A 19788-nucleotide genomic window follows, 5' to 3' on the forward strand; every position below is an offset into this window, starting at 1 on the left:
ATTTCTTTAATTATGAGTGAAGTTTAGCATCTTTCCATGTTTATTAGCCATGAATAATATTTTTATTTTAATTAAATAATTTTTTTTTGCAAGGTGGATGTGTGGGGATTATTGGTCTTATTCTTGCAAACTTGTGTAAAGTATTTACATTCCTGGAAAGTTAGGTTTTTCTGCCTTGCGTGACAAAATTATTTCTTGGTTTCTGGTTTCATTATTTTTCTCTTCCTGGCAGAAATTTTTAAATTGTCATGGACTCAAATTTTCAGTCTGTTCATTTATGGATTCTGGTTCTTATGGCTTGATTAGAAATGCTTCCCAATTCTAAAATTATTTTCTAAAATATCCCACACGTCTGGAACATCCCACACTGATCTGCCTGTTACAGATCCTCATACATGCAGAGCAGAACTCGCATGGAAGGGATGCATCCACACTGATGCTGCAGTGTAGCCCATCCCCGCGGGGCCTCCCTGCCTCCCCCTAGTTCCCACGTGGACCACTTCTCGCAGGGCTTCCCCATGTCCCCCCCAGTTCCTATGTGGGCTCCTTCTCTCGCAGGGCCTCCCCGCCTCCCCATAATTCCTATGTGGGGTCCTTCTCTCGCAGGGCCTTCCCCCAGTTCCTGTGTGTGCTCCTTCTCTCCCAGGACCCAGCGCCTGGCAGCACCAGCATCATAACTCACTCTCTCATCCTGGATGCTCTGAAGGAGCCGTCTGCTCAGCCGGGACCCCCGTGGTCTTCCTGTCCAACAGCCCTCAGGATGTCCACATTTCTCAAGCCAGCCCCCCGACCCTACTTCAGATGGCAGGCATAATTAGATATGGTCTTCCTCCTCTGCCGTGGTTTTGTGAAGTCAGCAGGGTCACCTACTTCACTTTGCTGCCATGTGGGACCTCTCCCTTCCCATTCTTATGATTCCAGGCCTTCAGTTAACTACCCTCCTTCAGGTTACATTATCTGACACAAAAGACAGTGCAAAGCAGAGGAGAGTAGAAGGCTCGGGGTTTAGTTTTTGAATATTTGGATATTAACCAACTGTTAAAAGTCAAAGTGACACAGGCAGGTACACTTGGAGGAGAGCCCATCTCCTGCACCCTTGCCCGCCCACTCACCTCGGCCTTTCCCGGGCTGCCTTCCTGCTCTTCTAGTGTGTCTCTGCTGTGTCTCTCTTTGTAATGAGAAGCAAATGTTTGTATGTTCTTATTTTCTTTTTCTGGCTTATCATAACGTGAAATTTAGAATTTTATATAGTTAATTATAGGCTGGTATTTTTATTGTACTAAATATTTAGATTCAGGGGAGAACTGAACATGTTTATAATGTTGAATCTTTATGAGAACACGGAATGTGAAAACATCAGCGATGTTCGGTTACTATGGATTCAGTACACTTTTTACGTTTCTTAAGTATTTTAAGATTCTAATGATATTGTGTAGGGAGGTCTTTTGGCCATATGTTGTGTTACGTGCCTGTAGGAAAGCGATGCATTTGTGTGTGTTAGTTTTCCCTGCCATCCTCCCTGATTCTCTATGCAGCCTCATCTACACATAATAATCGAGTAGTAAGTTTTTGGTTCTGTGTTTTGCAACTAGCATATGCGCAGTTTTTTTTAAAAAATCACCCTTATATCATTTATTTGTTTTCATAGTATGTAGCGATGGCATATTCACTTAACTTTTTATTTTGAAAAATTCCAATCCTAAGTGAAGATTTGAAATAATAGTACAATGGATATTTGTATAACCTTTTCCTGGACTCACCAATTGATAAATTTGCCAGATCTCACCTCCCCCCTTCTCCCTTTTTTGAACAATTTTCAAGTAATCTACAGATTTCACGTTATTTTACCACTAAATACTTCAGGATGTAGCCCCTAAAAACAAAGACACTTTTCTTCATTTCACAAAACAGTGATCACAGTTTAACATTGCTGTAATATCCATTTTCAGAGGTCCCTATCTGGAGGGGAAAAGAGTGACATTTTACAAGGGGAGCAGTTAGTTTTGAACAGATGAGATACTTCTCTTTTGACCCTGGAAGAAGTGGAAGAGGGCTCAGGTGGAGGCGAGTGCAGGTGGAGGAGGAAGGGGGAGAGGGCTCAGGTGGAGGCGGGTGCAGGTGGAGGAGGAAGGGGGAGAGGGCTCAGCTGGAGGCGGGTGCAGGTGGAGGAGGAAGGGGGAGAGGGCTCAGGTGGAGGCGGGTGCAGGTGGAGGAGGAAGGGGGAGAGGGCTCAGGTGGAGGCGGGTGCAGGTGGAGGAGGAAGGGGGAGAGGGCTCAGCTGGAGGCGGGTGCAGGTGGAGGAGGAAGGGGGAGAGGACTCAGGTGGAGGTGGAAGTGGAGCAGCTCCTGGTATGTCTTGCACGTGTTCCCAGCTTTCCTCAGACTGTGCTTTCTTAGTGTCTCATGAAGTTTTTCATAGACTTTCAGGCAGAACCCAAGGGTCTGCGTATTAACCAGTTAGATCTGTATGATCTAGTAAGTATTTCTGTCTTAATAACTTAATAGTTATTTGAAAGACCAACCCGGGTGTGTTGGGTACTGCACAGCGTCTGTATCCTTGCATTTCCTATTTACAATCATTCGTACATTGATTTTGGAGTTTTCTCTTCCACATGGTTCTTCACTTCATCTTTGATCTTTAACCACAGCAGCCGTGGAAACTTAGCTTCACAAAGACATGATGTTATTGAAACTGAAGTACCTCAATCTAGTTTCTGGGTGTTATTGGACAAGCATGGAGCACCGCCGTTTCCCTTGAACATGTGACCTATTCCTGGGCCTCCTCATAAGCTTGTTATGGTGCACTGCGGTGCCTCAGTTCATGGGCTGGGGCTGAGGCCTTAGAGCCCACATTTCACTGGGAAATGGAAACATTACTCTGTCTTCACCAAAAACATGGGGTGGCCTGAGGCATCTGGAGATCTGCATGGGGTGCCTATTTTGGGAAATGAGAGCAGAGCCTCAGTGGGGCACATCTGTGGGCAGCCCTGGGAGCTGAGAGCCCATCTGGTTGTGGAGTCTGGGCTGGGCGGGGGTATGGTCTCCTTTCCACCGCTCAGCTGCTGGGAGGAGTGGAGATGGTGGTTTGCCTGGAGGTGGGGGCTTCTGAAGCATGTGCTGTGGAATAACAAAGGAGTCAGGGCCATGGGAACGTTGGCGGGAGAGCTGAAATGTTGAGCCGTGTGGTCTAGGCAGAGAGGTGAAACTTGAGGGGTGTGCGTGAACCCTCTGTTAAGATGACACAGGTAAAGGTGGTTGAAGACGTCTGTGCATGCCACACGCTCTGGGTGGCCCAACCCGAGGACGACATGAAGGGCAAAGATTACCTCTAAGGCTACACGCATCTACAGGGGTCACCAGCACAGTGAGCTTTACCGTTTTCCATTCTGAAGTTCCTTCAGATGTGCCTTTTAATAATTCACTGTGATTTCCTCCATCACTGGAAAGAGAAACAACTGTTATCTGTCATTCGCAGATGTTCTAAAGTATTTATACCTTATTTTGAAAACCTTCCCTTCGTCCTGTTTTCTCTTCCACAGATGGGCCAGGTTCTTTCCAGATCACTTCCCACAGTGGTGCTCACATTCTTTGCTGTTTGCTTCAGTCCCTGCCTCTGCTGTTGTGTGGTTTTGTTATGCCGTGGTCTCCTGGGTAGGACCACATCATCTGAACTTTGTGCAGCCTACTCTCATCCAAACCCTCAGTTCTGTTTGTAAAACTCCAGCACCCTTCGTCTCTCGCTGTTGTGGTTGTAAGAATTTATACATTCCTTCACTTCTGACTCCTTTTTAAATTTTTTTGAAAAGGCTTTTGAGAAATATGTGTTTTCTGAAATCGCTTGACTTTACATTTCTATTACTACTCACCCCTGCTTCTGGTTTCTCCCTTCAGCACACAGCAGGCTGTCTTTGATTAATAACTGCTAACAGGAGAAGAAAGCGGGGAAGAGTCATGGAAGAGGCTTTGCTGAAGTCTGGCGTGAAGCTGGTGAGGGAGCTGTGAGGATGCTTCACAGCTTCCTTGGCACCGCATGTCTGTGCTGCCAGAGGAAGGGTTCTGGAAGTTGGGCTGTCACATTCAGCTACCTGAACTTAGCACCCTCATACTGAGCTCAAGATTTACATGAGCAGAGGGGAATAAGGCCTCATTGTGCTTGTTCTGTAATAACATGTTGGCAATATGTTGGCTCTCTTTTTTCCAACTGTTGTGTTGATGCTTAGGTCAGAGTTTGTGACTGTGCCTCACCTGGCAGGCTGGCGTATGTGGTACAGAGCTGGTAGGGCAGCTGTGCCCTCAGGTTTGTCCAACATCTTCATTTGTTATCTCTGAGTTCTTTGCTTCTGAACCATGGTTTACAGTGAGAACGGGAGGAGGAAGGTGCACTGCTTCTCTTTAAAGGCGTGATCTGGAAGATGCATTTCAGTCCTGCTCACATTCAGTTGGGTAGAACGTAGTCATCAGGCCAGTGATCTAGTGATTGGGCGGCTGCGAAATAGTGTTGAGTTGATTAGCTGTATGCTCAGCCAGTAAGTCTATTATTGCATAAGAAAGGAAGAATCAATATTGGAGCACAATTAAAAGTCTTTTCCCTGTATGTCAAAATAATACATTCCTTGCTGCCTTTGCATTTTGTGTTTGATTTTTCAGTTAATTGATTTGAATATGGCATATTAATAGTAACTAGAGGGATAATTTCTTACCTTTAATTGTATTTAAAAATAACTTCTAAGGTTCCAGCCACAATGGAGCAGCTTCCTTCTCCTAGGGGTCCCCCGTATCACTATTGTTAGAGATAACCAGCCAACAGGCACAGAAGGACTCTGAAAGGCATCAGAGGTGGCGGACAGTTGGAGGGACTTGAGGAATAATGTGGCCGTCAGCTCCCTGGGTTTCTTTTTTCTTTTTTTTGAGACGGACTTTCGCTCTTGTTGCCCAGGCTGGAGTGCAGTGGTGCGATCCAGCTCACTGCAAGCTCCACCTCCTGGGTTCAAGCCATTCTGCCTCAGCCTCCCGAGTAGCTGGGACGACAGGCACCCGTCACCACGCCCGGCTAGTTTTTTGTATTTTTAGTAGAGATGGGATTTCACTGTGTTAGCCAGGATGGTCTCAATCTCCTGACCTCGTGATCCGTCTGCCTCAGCCTCCCAAAATGCTGGGATTACAGGTGTGAGCCACCCTGCCCGGCCTGGGTTTCTTTTTTTCTTCCCAGACACCTGGACACGGTTTTGAAGAAGCCTGCAGCCTTCTGCCAACAAGCGGAGAAGAAAAACACTCCAAGAAAAGCTGGTTTCCCTTAGCCAGTACTGGGAAAAGGTTGGTCCAACAGAACAGAAAATCTTTTTATGGTATTTACTCAATTCCAATGAAATGCCAACTGAAAAGCTGCTCAGCGGAGCCGAGTACAGCATTGAACTTCTATCCCATTCTGCCCCTGTCCCTTGGGAGCTGGCAGCACTTCAATTTCCCCGGTGCTTGGGCCCAAGCAGGGAGCTAACCTTGCATCCAGGAGGGGGATTCTCCTGGCAGAGGGAGGAGACACCCAGAATTCCCCTCCCAGTGTGTTGGCAGAGTCTGTCTTTGGAAGCCCGCCTTCCATCCTCCCTTAGCAGAAGCAGGGAGTGTTCTGATTCTCCCTCCAGAGTGTGTCAGTGGGTCCACTAGGGAGTTGGGCCTCCCTCCCCATCAGTGATGAGACAGAACCATGCAAGACAGACAAGTCTGCACTGTGCTTTCCTCCCCCTGCGGTCAGTGGGGCTCTGCGAAATGGGTCTCTGCTGCTGCTGGTCCTTACACTGCATCTGAACAGGGCAACTGCTGCTCAAAGGAGAGCCCAAGAACTGGTCCCACAGTTTAACACCCAAAGTGTCTAGGACACAGACACGAGCCAGCACAGTCCCTGCTGGAACAAGGAAAGAGCGATATCAATATGAAGAGGGCCTGGACATTGGAATTACCTGACAAGTACTTTAAAGCAGCTGTCAAGAAAATGCTTTATGAGTTTTGAAACAAATGAAAAAATAGAAGAAAGAAATAGAAGAAATAACCAAAGGGAAATTATAGAACTGAAAAATCCCATGATTGAACTAAAGAACTCAGCAGAAGGGCTTACTGGTGGACCAGAGAGGACAGAGGAGAATCAGAGGAGAACCTGAAGATAGAGCAGCAGGAATGACTTAGGCTGAGCAACAGAGAAGAAATAGAAAAATTAACAGGGCCTCAGGGAACTTTGGGACAATAACAGAAAATTCTACATTTGCATCGTGGTCTTCACGAAGGATAGGAGAAAGAGTGTGGGGCTGGAAATGTATTTGAAGAAATAATGGCTGAAGACGACCCAGACTTGGTAAAAGTCATAACTCACAGATTGAAGAATTCCAAACAGGATAAACCCAAAGAAATACACACCAAGACATATCATAATGAAACGTTTGAAAACTTAAACCTAAGAAAAAAATCTTGTGAGAGACTAGAGAGAAATGATCTATTGTTTGCAGAAGAACACTGATTCAGGTGACAGCGAATTTCTCATCTGCCTCCGTGGAAGCTAAAAGAAAATAGCACAAAACTTTTCAATTGCTGAAAGAAAAGAATTGTCAATTACAAATTCTTCTTCTTCTTCTTCTTCTTTTTTTTTTTTTTTTAATTAGAGACGGAGTCTTGCTGTGTTGCCCAGGCTGGTCTCGAACTCATGGGCTCAAGCGATCCTCCCACCTCTGCCTCCAAAGTCCTGGGATTACACATGTGAGCAACCATGCCTGGCTACAAATTCTATATGTGGTAAATGTCCTTCAGGAATGAAGGAGAAATAAAGACATTCTTAGATGAAGGAAAACAAACTCTTGCTAGCAGACTTACCCTTAAAGAATCACTGAAAGATCTCCAAACAGAAAGGAAATGACACCAGAAGGAGGCTTGGAACTTCAGAAAAGAAAGAAGAATGGTGTGGTGGTTAATTTTCTGTGTGAATATGGAGAGTGTTTTTGGATGAGATTAACATTTAAACCATTGAGTAAGCAGATTGCCCTCCATGATGTGGGTGAGCCTCCTTCAGTCAAAGACCTGAATAGAATGAAAAGACTGACTTCCCCAAGTGAGAGGGATTCTCCCGCAGACGGCCTTTGGTTGTCACTTACATTATCAGCTCTCCTAGGTCTCCATCTGCCAGCCCATGCTGCAGATTTGGGGCTTGTCAGCCTCCATAATCATGAGACAATTTCTTACAACAAATATCTTTTTTTTTTTTTTTTTAAGACAGAGTCTCACTCTGTTGCCGAGGCTGGAGTGCGGTGGCACTGTGTCGGCTCACTGCAACCTCCATCTCCTGGATTCAAGCAATTCTTCTGCCTCAGCCTCCAGAGTAGCTGGGATTACAGGCATCCACCACCACGCCCAGCTAGTTTTTATATTTTTAGTAGAGATGGCTTTTCACCTTGTTGGCCAGGCTGGTCTTGAACTCCTGACCTCAGGTGATCTGCCCGCCTCGGCCTCCCAAAATTCTGGGATTACAGGCGTGAGCCACCGCACCTGGCCAACAAATATTTACACACACCTACACACACACGCACACGTGTTTGTTCTGTTTCTCTGGAAAACCCTAACACAAAAAGAATAAGTAAGAATACAAAATTGGGGTGAATATAATACACTGTTCTTCTCCTTATGAATTCTTAAATCATAGTTGATGGTCGAAGCAGAAATTATCATCTGGTGTGCTCAGTGTACATGGAGGAAATACTCAGGACAGTGATATTTAAAGAGGGAAAACGGTACAAGACTCTGAATGGAAATAAGGTTTTCCGTACTTCTCTCAAGGTGGTAAAATGTCAATGCCAATAGATTGTGATAAGTTCCGTATGTATAATCCTACCTAGCACAATCTCCAAGAATGCCATACAAAGCAATGTACTCGAAAATACTACTAAGAAATCAAAATGAATTCTAAGAAATTCTAAAAAGTAATCCAGGAAGGGAAGAAGAGAAGCAGAGGAAAAGAAACAGTGAGCGATCAACAAATAATGACAGACTTCAGCCTTCAGATACCAATAATTACTTTAAATGTAAGTACGTGAATTAAAAGACATTGCTGGCTGGGCACAGTGGCTCACGCCTGTAATCCCAGCACTTTGGGAGGCCCAGGTGGGTGGATCACCTGAGGTCAGGAGTTCAAGACCAGCCTGGCCAACATGGTGAAGCCCCATCTCTACTAAAAATACAAAAATTAGCTGGACCTGGTAGCGGGTGCCTGTAGTCCCAGGTACTTGGGAGGCTGAGGCAGGAGAATTGCTTGAACCTGGGAGGCAGAGGTTGCAGTGAGCTGAGATCATGCCATTGCACTCCAGCCTGGGCCACAAGAGTGAAACTCCATCAAAAAACAAAAAACAAAACAAAACAAAACAAAAAAAACCTCTCATATGATCTAACAATACATTGTCTCCAAGAAACTTACTCCAAACATAAAATGGCCCAGCACAGTTCCTGGCAGGTAGAGAGTTCAACTAGTGACAGCTGTTGGAATTATTGCTTTTTAAACTATTCACCACTTAGGACATTCAGAGAGCCTTCTGAAGAGAGCCACTTCGTTTGGTAGAAAGTGCAGGTACATTGAGGTCTGGGGGAGCTGCTGTTGCTCCTTCAGTGAGGTTGAAGATGAAGTGAGATGAAAGTCAGTGAAGCACCCAGCAGTTTGTTGAGTGCAGACAGTATTGGGGGCACCAGTGCAGGGTCCCCTGAAACCTTGGAAATAGGACTAAAATTGCTTCCTGAGGGTTAAACTCTGAAATCATCAACATTGGATTGGAGTAGTAAAGAGTTACAGTTAAAATAGGTGCATTTGTTATATGTAAAGTATGCCTCATTAAAATTGGTTTAGAAAATAACCTGTAAACATGTCTTCTTACATATACTTAGGAACTAAATTAACTTTTTAGTTGAAGGTGTTCCGTTTTTAAGTTCTACTTTCAGAACACTGAAATCTAATTTTTAGTTACTGCTCTATTGAGATTTATAGTCTAAAATTCACACTGGTCACTACTCTGTCCAAATAAATCTCAAACCCAGAAGAGTAAACCAGAACAATTACTGTAGTTTTTAAATCACTTAGGAATTTTTCTTAAAAGTCATATAATTATTGAAGGTCACATTATTTTTTGAGTAAATCACTTCCCTTAAGGGGTGTTACAGAATGTTTGGAGAAACAACACATGCATGCCCACACACACTCAACACAAACAACTTTCCCACGGAAGACATTGTTCACATTTATTGATCGTCTCAGTGGCACGTACAAATGAATAGTGATGGATCAGGTTCTGTAAGTGTTGAGGGAAGAGCAGCGTTTTGTGGGGTGGGTTTGGGGTTTATTTTGTGTGTTGAGCAGTAGCTGAGGTCAGCAGAGGCACACTGCATTAGGAAAAGAAGCATGGCTTCTGAGAAGGCCAGGACAGGAGACAGGATGATGATGGCGGGGGGGACCCTGGAGGGGATTCGGAGAAGGGGAAAATCCCAAACACTCGGAGTCTGGTGAACACATGCTGCCATCCGAGGGCCGGGGTTGGACAGGAGAGCAGCCTTGAGGCAGTCAGTACCTAGCATTGCACGCTCTGGTCTTTTAGAGATGATCGTATCTTCAGCAAGGTGGAGACAGATGAAAATGCCATGCATTTCTCTTGATGATTTCCCATGGCCACTTAGCATCATGAGAATTACCCCAGGACAGCCTCTGCCTCTAGGTGAGAGAAGTGATGTTAACTCTGTATGGAGGGTGCAGTAAGTGGAAGGCCTGTTGTCCTAGTGACCTGTGACTATACATGGGGTGTTGTTCTTCTTACAGAAGACTTCCTCAAGTGTTGCCAGGGCGCGCAGGGGGAGGGAGGAGTATCGTGGCTCTTTTTGGCTTGCAGGAGAGAAAGCAGAAAGACAGTGATGTAGCCGTCTGTAAGCTGGCAGGTCTTGGCTGTGGCCTGGGAGGTGCTGGATCCTGCTCGCACCATCTGAGCACGTCGTGCATAAACTGGGGTTGTCACTCAGACAGATCCAACAAATGCCTGAGTAATATCCGTGTAGATATCCCTGAAACACATGAATCAGATCATTTGGTAAAAGAGTAAGTGAAAAGAGGGTGGGTGTGAGCCAGGGCAGTATCAGTACGGAGAGGAGCGGGCTGCGAGGGGTTTTCTGATGTGATTTTGAGACAGGAGGCGTAGTGGGGAACCATTGGTAATGAAAGCAGTGCATTTTGTTCAGATGCATTCAGGACTGCAGAGGTTTTTTTTTTTTTTTAAGAGCTGCATCAAATTATGATTTTTTTTGGGGGGGAGTTTCCTAGAACAAATTTTCTTTTATCAACAAGTCACTAAAAATTTAGTAGTTTATTATTTCCTTAAATTATTATACAATAATACTACTTTAAAGTTATTTAAATGATTTTTGGATTTCTCAAAATAGTTCACTTTTCTTTGTCTTTTTCTGCAGTGTAGCTAGAGGTAGTATCAATTAACAGCCTCATTTTAATGAGGTTTACAAACATTTATTTACAAGACTAGTATATGCAGATCAGAAAAAAGTCTGATAGGAAAAAATCAATGTATTTTTATTTGGAAATAACAGTTTATGCTCATTGACAGGTCATGTTTTTTCATGTTTGTACAGTTCATTTTGAGGATCATTTAAGTAAATACTGTAATTGTGTGATGGAACTCCAAATGAGTGAATTAACTGAAATTTGTACTAAGTCAGCAATGGCTACTGATGAAGTAATTATTGAGTTCTCACTCTAGGCCACGCACAGTCAGCATCTTACAGGTGTCATTTTGTCTAACCTCGTAACAGCCCTGTGAGGGCAGGGGTGATTGTTATCCCTGTTTCATAGGCTCAGGGTGGGCAACACACCCAAACTAGCAGCTTAGCTAGTGATTGGCAGCCTTAAGGTGAACCTAGACCCAGCTGTAGAACATCTAGACCAGCATCATCTAAGTGAAAGATGAGGAATTTAAAATTTTCTAGTAGCCACATTTTTAAAAGAAAAAAAAACCCAAACAGGTGAAATAAATGTTAATATATTTATTAAAATATGTCCAAAATATGAACTCAAATATGAAAGATTACTGAGCTGTCATTCTTGTATTTTTGCTCGGAGTCTTTGAACTCCTGTGTGTGTGTGTGCTGCAGTTACCCCATGCCTTGCTTCAGAGGGTCCCTGGTTCACACGCTCAGTCAGCCGGGCCACAGCCTGCACTCTGCTCTGCCTCTGAACCAAGCAAGACAGTGATGTGGTCTATCTAATAAAAACTTGGAAGCTGGCATTTTGTTTCAAGGTCGTCTCTTAAACCATAATCTTACTTTGAATTCTTTCCTGACCCTTTGTAGTGCTGAGGTCATCCTACTTCTCTCTAAAGCGCTCACAGAATAGGCGGACCCAGTGCCATTACCCAACACCACTTCGAAACAGAACTCATTTTGCTCAAAAATTGTGTCAATCTCTCACCCTTTTCCCAATGTTTCCGTCTTTTTCTTCCAATAAAGAAATGATTTTTGTATATTCAAATACATTTTTGAGAGGTGAAAGTGATGCTTGTTCCAGAGGAAAGTATTATATCAAAATCAAGATTAGAGGGACCAAGTAGTTTTCATTTAATTTGTGTATTAACCGTTGATCATACCAGTTCTTTGAAGGAGTGGTTTTGAAAGGTTTGCTCTGCTCACCGATGGGTTTTCTCTTCCAGAATCTCATCTGTTCTGAGTGTGGGGATGAGTTTACTCTGCAGAGTCAGCTGGCCGTGCACATGGAGGAGCACCGCCAGGAGCTGGCTGGAACCCGGCAGCATGCCTGCAAGGCCTGCAAGAAAGAGTTCGAGACCTCCTCGGAGCTGAAGGAACACATGAAGACTCATTACAAAATTAGGTATGAGTCATTACATGGGCCTGGTCAAAAATCCATCTAATATGTTAAAAGCTGGCGCACTTTGGTATGACCCACTGGAAATATTTGCTGCAAGAACCCAGCAAAGTGGAACCCCACAGATAATTTGGTGTCAGAATGTCTTTTATAACACTCATGGTGCATCCCTACACATTAATGAATAGTGTCAGGCTATGTGAGTAGAAGTGTTTACCTAGTATTATAATGTTGAAAGCTGTAGAACAGGATACTGGCAATACATGTTTATGCGTAGGTAACAAAATATGTCAACTAGACTCACAAGGGTTTAATTAGTACTCCTTTTAATAAATTAGTGTGTGGTACCCAACCGTTAAAACTCATATGTGCCTGACACTGTTCTTAGCGTGTGTATAAACAGAACCTCATTTCATCATTACAAACAACCCTGTTAGGCCAGAGTACTTTTATGTTCCCATTTTGCAGATGAGAAAACCAAGATTAGAGGAACCAAGTAGTTCTATGAGATTTTGTAGCTTGTAAGTCAGGAGTTTGAAATTTAAACCATAAGAGTCTGATTTTAGAGCTCATAATCTTAACAACTGACTATATTTGAATGCATTTATACATTTATTCGTAGTCAAACTTAACACGTTTTTAAAAATTTTATATTTTGCCTAATTCCTGATAATATATTTTTACTGATGTTTCTGTTTCTTAATAAAGTGAAATAAAATATTCTTCCTGGCCCTTTGCTCAAGTTAGCTAGTGGTGATAATCAGTTTTCACACTAATTTAGCTAATTTCTCCAACAAACTCTAAAAGGCAATATTGGGCCAGGCACAGTAGCTCACGCCTGTAATCCCAGCACTTTGGGAGGCCAGGGCAGGCGGATCACCTAAGGTCAGGAGTTTGAGACCAGCCTAGCCAACATGATGAAACCCGGTCCCTACTAAAAATATAAAAATTAGCCGGGTGTGGTGTTACATGCCTGTAGTCCCAGGTACTCGGGAGGCTGAGGCAGGAGAATTGCTTGTACTCAGAAGGTGGAGGTTGCAGTGAGCTGAGATCGTGCCACTGTACTCCAGCCTGGGCGACACAGCGAGACTCTGTCTCCAAAAAAAATAAAATAAAATAAAGGCAGTATCAATTATCATTTTAACTACTATATTATCAGTTTAGCTTGCCATCCTTCTAAGCTGCAGTGTTTAGGAAATATCTGTACTTCTTAACAACAAGAAGTTCCATGCCAGTTGATTAACACAGTTTATAAAATGCCTGAAGACTCTAATGTTTATTTATCCTCTTAGACATTGCATTTGAGAAATGTGGACTGGACATCTCTGTATGATCAGCTGTCTCCTGTCTTTTTCATTTTGCCTCTTGTTGACTAATGTGGTACGCACCTAATGCTTTATGATTTCAGTGATTTTTTTTTTCTTTTTTCCCCAACCAATTTGATGGTAATTTCAGTGATTTTTAAACCCCCAAATATAATACATGGTCTCTATGCACTCCAGATTTTTATTCTGATGAGGCTTTAACGCAGGCATTTTTGATGTTTCCTTGGAGGTTTGAAAGATGATTGAAGATGTTTAGGTGCTTGTGGCACTCAGACAGTCCTGGCTTCTAGGTCTTTCCAGACCGAGGAGCAAACCAGACAGATGAAGCCTCGCCCTCACAGAACTGCCCTTTAGTGAGGAGATAGGCAGTGACCAAGTGAATGGGTTAGTCGGTACCACAGTTGCAGATAGTGGCGAGTGTCAAGAAAGAAGGACAGCGGGATGGGTGTGTGCAGTGTGGCTGAGGGAGGCTGGGGAGGCAGCTGTTGTGTGTGGGCCTTTCTGAGTGGGGCTTTTGGAAGGAGACTGGGGTGAGGAGCAGGGAGCCCTGCAGCCTTAGGGGACCCACCTTTCAGACTGAAGGAGTGTGTTGGTGGAAGCAGTGAGCCTCCCTGGTCTGAGAAGCAGGAAGGTGGCCGGGGTGAGGAGAGCCTGCCCGGCGGGGCTGCGGATGTGCATTTCCCATGAGTGAGATGGGAGCCCTTGGAGGGTTTTGCACAAAGGGAATGGTGTGACCAGACTTTCGGGTGGCACTGGGCCTGGTGTGTGGGCAGGTGTCAAAAGCAGGGAGACCTTTTTGGAGGCTATGGAAGCAGTGCACTGGAGAACCGAACCCGTTCTGAGGCCGCAATGGCGGCTAGAGGGTGGAGAGACGTGTCCACATTTGGGGGTGTTTCAGAGTAAGACCAGCAGCTTTTGGAGATGGACTAGAAAAATCCAGTGTGACTCCTGAGACTTAAATTTGTGCAAGAGGGAGCTTTCGTGTCTTGACATGGAAAGGAGCAGGTTGGGAATCAATGAAGAGTTCTGTTTTGGACACCACCCGTGAGGCAATGCCAAGTGAGAGTTGGCTGTCCAGGGCTGGAGCCAGAGGAGGAGGCAGAGTTGCTGGAGGTAGGAGTTTGGACATCATTGGTATGCAGATGGTGCGGAGAGCAAGAGACTGGAGGAGATGGTGTGGATCAGGTGTCAGTGTAGAAATTACACCTGTAGCATCTTTGTTTCTGACCATCACAGGTAAAGCTTTACTTAGAAGAGACATTTTGCTCCCCCTGTCCCAATTTCTGTTTTTGACCTGGAAAAAACAAATTTTTTTTCATCAAAAATAGAGAAAAATGAGTTTTATGATTTTTAAAACTAACACATATACACACAGACACACATATATGTGATTGATTTATCATTAAAACAGGTTCTGATGACTAGTCAGCCAAATTTTCTGGTAGGATTTTCATTTTGAAATTATGGTACAAGGGAGACATCTTACTGTGTATTTTGCCCCCCTTTATTACACTAGGGTATCAAGTACAAGGTCTTATAACCGGAATATCGACAGAAGTGGATTCACGTATTCGTGTCCGCACTGTGGAAAGACGTTTCAAAAGCCAAGCCAGTTAACGCGACACATTAGGATACACACAGGTATGAAAACACTGACTTCTGGATGACTGACTGTGTGGCTTGAAGGGAAGAACAGGTGCCTTTGTGCTAGCTCGACTTGGAATCTGATCCCAGCTTTCTCATAGTTTGCTGGGTAATCTTGCTGAAATTAGTTACTCTTTGTGTGATTTTATTTCCTCACTTGAAAAATGTGGCTCTTTTATCTGTATATAGCTGTCCTAAATTATACATTAACAAATATACTTAGTGCTCATTGAAAAGTGCTTGATACATGGTAGGCTGTTAATAATTGGGGGTTGATATTATTACTGTTATTGGTATGGTATTTATTCCCTCATTTGTTGTTACTGTGTGTCAGATATTATACTGCACTAATTAGAGCTAAATTAACAAAGACCGGATGTGGTGCCTTACGTCCATAATCCCAGCACTTTGGGAAGCTGAGGTGAGGGGATCTCTTCAAGCCAGGAGTTCAAGACTAGCATGGGCAACATAGCGAGATCCTGTCTTTACAAAAAATACAAAACTTAGCCAGGCGTGGTAGCACCCACCTGTAGCCCTGAGGTGGGAGGATTGCTTGAGCCTGAGAGTTTGAGGCTGCAGTGAGCTATGATCGTGCCACTGCACTCCAGCCTGGGTGACAGAGCAAGAAGGTCCTGACTCTTAAAAATAATAAAATTAAAAACAAATAAAATAAAAAACAAGGAAGCAGTGGATTTTCATATTCTTTTATAATTTTGCCTTCACTACGCTATGAAACATTGAAATAATAAAACTATTTCTCCATGCCTTATCTTGTTCCTTAGTTTTGCTTGAATATTTGAAAGTGAGTACAGCATTCATAGCTGAATACTCTTTGCCATCTTGTAAAGAGCAGCCTGGTTATAATATTGTATTAGTAACACGCATGATCTCTAGGGAAGGAAAAAGGAAAATTGTACGAATATTTTTAGTATTTGAGGTTTGCAATTAAAATGATCCATGCTTTGTCCTTTTGTTTTCTTCTGTATTTCTTGATTTGGTTTTCTTTTATAAAGTAAGAAATCTCACAGCTATTTTGCTTGGCTGCTATTGTTTGTCAAGCAGTTCTATTATGTTACATTGCTTTTTTTTTTATTTTTCAGAGTTTTAGTGAATATTTCTATGTAGAGTATTGTGGAGTCATTCAGATGATTTCAATGTTTATATGTCAGCATAAAGTTAATATTTTTAGAGCATCAGTTTTTATTTATTTTCTAGAGTAAGAGAGAAAGAAAACAATGCCTTTGTAAATGTGCTAATACATTGTGTCTGTAGAGTATTCAGCTTTAATGTGTAGTCTTTGAAGTTTTAATCAATGAAAAAATAGTTTAAAAAGTTATAAACTTTACCCAAAGTAGAGATAAAGTAAAAAGTAAAGCAAATCCTTCTCGTGTTCACTTCTCAGTTGTCATTTACCTTTAACAGTTTGATATCTACCCCATTAGATTTTTTTTACGCATACATAAATATACCTACATCATAAGCATACTCTCACTCCTAGAGAGACACATGCGTGTAGAATCACATACTTAGGTGTCGTTTTGGGATTCTGTGATGCGTACTCTTCCTGCATTGAACTTGAAGCATGTGTCACTTGCTCCAATTGGCTTGTGAGCTGCCTGGAGAGAGCAGCAGGTCCCAGCACCAGGAGTCACATAGGCCGGTGTGGTTTAAACAGGAGGCTGGCGGGCCCGGGTGGAGGTGGCAGGGAGTGCCTGCTTGCTGTTCAGGCAATTCCGTGTTCTGGGCTTGGTCTTCCAATAGCTGTGCCTCACAGTGTGTGTGATGATGTGAGGGGGGTGACCAGAATCCTGCTGGACCATTCCTGGACTGTGTATGCCCCAGCAGGGCTCCTGTCCAAAGGAGGCTGAGTACATTGCAGCATCGTCATCTAGAACAGGAAGGGTATCTCTTCGCAGGCAGTGCCGTGACTGGGCCACACTCTTGCCTTGCCTCCTGCCTGCCTGCCCTCCTCTCCTGTCCGCCCTCCTCTCCTGTCCCCACGTAGGCAGTGCTGTGACTGGGCCACGCTGTCACCGTGCCTCCTGCCCCCCTGTCCTCCTCTCCTGTCCCCATGCGGGCAGAGCCGTGACTGGTCCACACTCTCACTGTGCTTCCTGCCTGCCTGTCCTCCTTTCCTGTCCCCACACAGGCAGTGCTGTGACTGGGCCACACTCACCATGCCTCCTGCCTGCCTGTCCTCCTCTCCTGTCCCCACGCAGGCAGTCCCATGTCCAGGCCACACTCTCACTGTGCCTCCTGCCCGCCTGTCCTCCTCTCCTGTCCCCATGCAGGCAGAGCCGTGACCGGGCCACACTCTCACTGTGCCTCCTGACTGCCTGTCCTCCTCTTTCACACTCTTGCCCCCTCCGAGTTAAAGCAGGGATTTTTACCATTTGTGTACTGTCCCCAAGCTTGTTATATCTCATTCACTTATTTAACCCTAAAGCTGTTCAGAGAAGCAGGGATCTGATGTTATTATGAACTCAGCTGCTTTCTGTTTCTTAGGGAGTGAAAATTTAGTAAGACTAGAAATTTAAGTAGCCTTGCAGTTAGGTTCTAACCTAACTCGATTTTGTCTTTTTGCTCATTCCTTCATTCATCAGATCCGTACTGCATGCTAGTGTGCACAGGGCCCTGTCCTAGGTGCTGAAGAGCCGCAGCGCACAAGCACTTGCCTTCTTGGAGTGTGCATTCTAGGGAGGGGAGATGGACATTAAGTAAAATGTGAAAGGTCAAATGCTGAGAAGTCTGCAGAAAAATCAAGCAGAGAAGGGGGCCAGGGGTTCCCAGGGAGGACACAGGAGATTTTAATGTTAAATGGAATGGACTGGAAAGTCCTCAGTGTAAAGGCGATTTTGAGCAAAGGCCTGAAGAATCTGAGAGAGCAAGTCTTGGGGATACTGGGGCGAGAACCGCCCAGGCGGCGGATTTCAGAGGCCCGGAAATGGAAACCTGCCTGGTGTGTCTGAGGGCGGTGGCAGAAGTGGGTAGAGGGAGCAAGAGAGCAGGGGCAGGGGAGCTGACAACAGCTGGTGTGCGAAGCACTGCACTGGCGCCTCCTCTACTGAGTATTAGAAGAACTTCGATTTTACTCTAGGGGGGATTGGAAGCCATTGAGGGTTTTCAGCAGACAAGTGACTTGCTCAAACTTAAAGAGGGTCATTTTGTCTGTTGTTTTGAGAGCAGCCTAGGAAGGGGCCAGGGTGGAAGCAGTGAGTCAAGTTGGGGGTGGTTCCAGGAGCTTTGAGTGATGGGGGAGTGCCTTACCCTGGGGTGGTGGTTGTGGACGGGAAGCAGGGCTGCTCTGGGTGTATTTTGAAGTTATTATTGAGTGTGAGACGTGAGAGAAACCAAAGATAAGGATGACTCCAACGTTTTTTGCCTGATACCCTGGAAGGATGGCATTGCCTGATCCCCTGGAAGGATGGCATTGCCTGGGGAAGCCCACAGGTGGAGCAGTTTGCGAGATGGTCAAGTGCAGTTTTGACGTGTTAATTTTGAGATTTAAAGTAGACACTTGTATATATGCATCTAGAGTTCTGGGGAGACATTTTGGCTGGAGGGATAGGTTTGGGTAACTTCAGTGTTGTTCTTTTCAATCCGTAAGATGCCCATACAATATGGAATTATATTTTGATCATTTTTCTCCCACTCTAGGTGAAAGGCCGTTCAAATGTAGTGAATGTGGAAAAGCTTTTAACCAAAAGGGGGCACTGCAGACCCACATGATCAAGCACACAGGTGAAAAACCCCATGCCTGTGCCTTCTGTCCTGCCGCCTTCTCTCAGAAAGGGAATCTTCAGTCGCACGTGCAGCGAGTCCACTCAGAGGTAAACACGGGTTGGGGGCATAAGCAGTATTTCACAGGGGACAGTAGGTATCTTTTGGGTTAATAAACGGACCTGAGAAATTCTTTTCCATTTAAAAAAATGCAGATCGATTTTGTGCCGAGCAGACCCTGTTTTAAAAAATACATACGTGGGAATTTTTTTGGTTTATTACATGTGGAAGAAATATAAACTACTATCTTTTTTGTCTTCTTGCTGACAGCATGGCTTTGGGGAATAAATATTTGAAAATAATCCTAATACCTTTGTTAGTTATAGTCTGTCATTCTAAATAATGTATTTCATCCCTTTAGCAAACTTGAAACACAGGCAAGTGTAAGAAATTAAAAGATAAGAAATAAAATTGGGAAAAAAAGTGTTTTTCTTACTGCTAATACTACAGAGCTCATATGGTACATGTCCGTTCCCTCTTGGACAGAGGCCTGCTTTGTTCATTTCCTTCCATGCTGCTTGTCCAGTCTTTCGACTAAAATGATGATTTCCTGTGGTAATTTTCTGTTGTCTACAGAGCATACTGATGTGTAGATCCTCTGCAAGTATTTCTGTAAAGCAGGTCAACCTTTGCTCTAACTAACCATCATGACTTATTGATTTATATTCTAATTGTAGAATACAAAGAAATATTTAAACAACACAAATACTTTTATCGTGGATCAGTATATCCTATGGAATGATTTTGCAGAATGAAAACTATCATATTCTTGAGAGCAAATGTGTATCTCTTAATTTTTTACTTAGAATAATACCTTAACTAACACTGAGGTGAACTTAGAGTTAATACTCACTATCCAAATTTAATAAAAACAAGTAGAAGCTGTCTTTGATCTTAGATAAACAGAATGTCTAAAATGAAAAAGAGAATCTAAAATGAGAAAAAAACCCTGCACATCTCACGTAGTTTTATGAACAGATTCAGAGTTCCATGTTCAATGAGTTAATCTTTTTAGTATCTAAGACCCAGAGACATTAGGAAGGCATGTCAGTGTTAGTGAGGTACTGAGGTTACCTTTAGATTTCGGAAGAATAAATTTGGGCTGTTGTAAGTCATTCTTGTGGTGTTGCCTCTGGGTGAAGATGA

At 43.8% G+C, this 19788-nt stretch overlaps 1 protein-coding gene across 5 annotated transcripts in view; it reads left to right on the forward strand.

Moving 5' to 3' along the window:
• Positions 1-19788, forward strand: part of ZNF236 (zinc finger protein 236) — a 147868-nt gene that overhangs the window by 34402 nt on the left and 93678 nt on the right. For all 5 annotated transcript variants that reach the window (XM_019014241.4, XM_055368266.2, XM_055368267.2 and 2 more), the window contains 3 exons: positions 11721-11899; positions 14735-14859; positions 18520-18692. In XM_019014241.4, coding sequence (XP_018869786.3) covers positions 11721-11899; positions 14735-14859; positions 18520-18692 — 477 coding nt within the window. The remainder of the gene's footprint in view (positions 1-11720; positions 11900-14734; positions 14860-18519; positions 18693-19788) is intronic.

This window comes from Gorilla gorilla, chromosome 17, assembly GCF_029281585.2.
Source record: "Gorilla gorilla gorilla isolate KB3781 chromosome 17, NHGRI_mGorGor1-v2.1_pri, whole genome shotgun sequence".
NCBI classification, from domain to species: domain Eukaryota; kingdom Metazoa; phylum Chordata; class Mammalia; order Primates; family Hominidae; genus Gorilla; species Gorilla gorilla.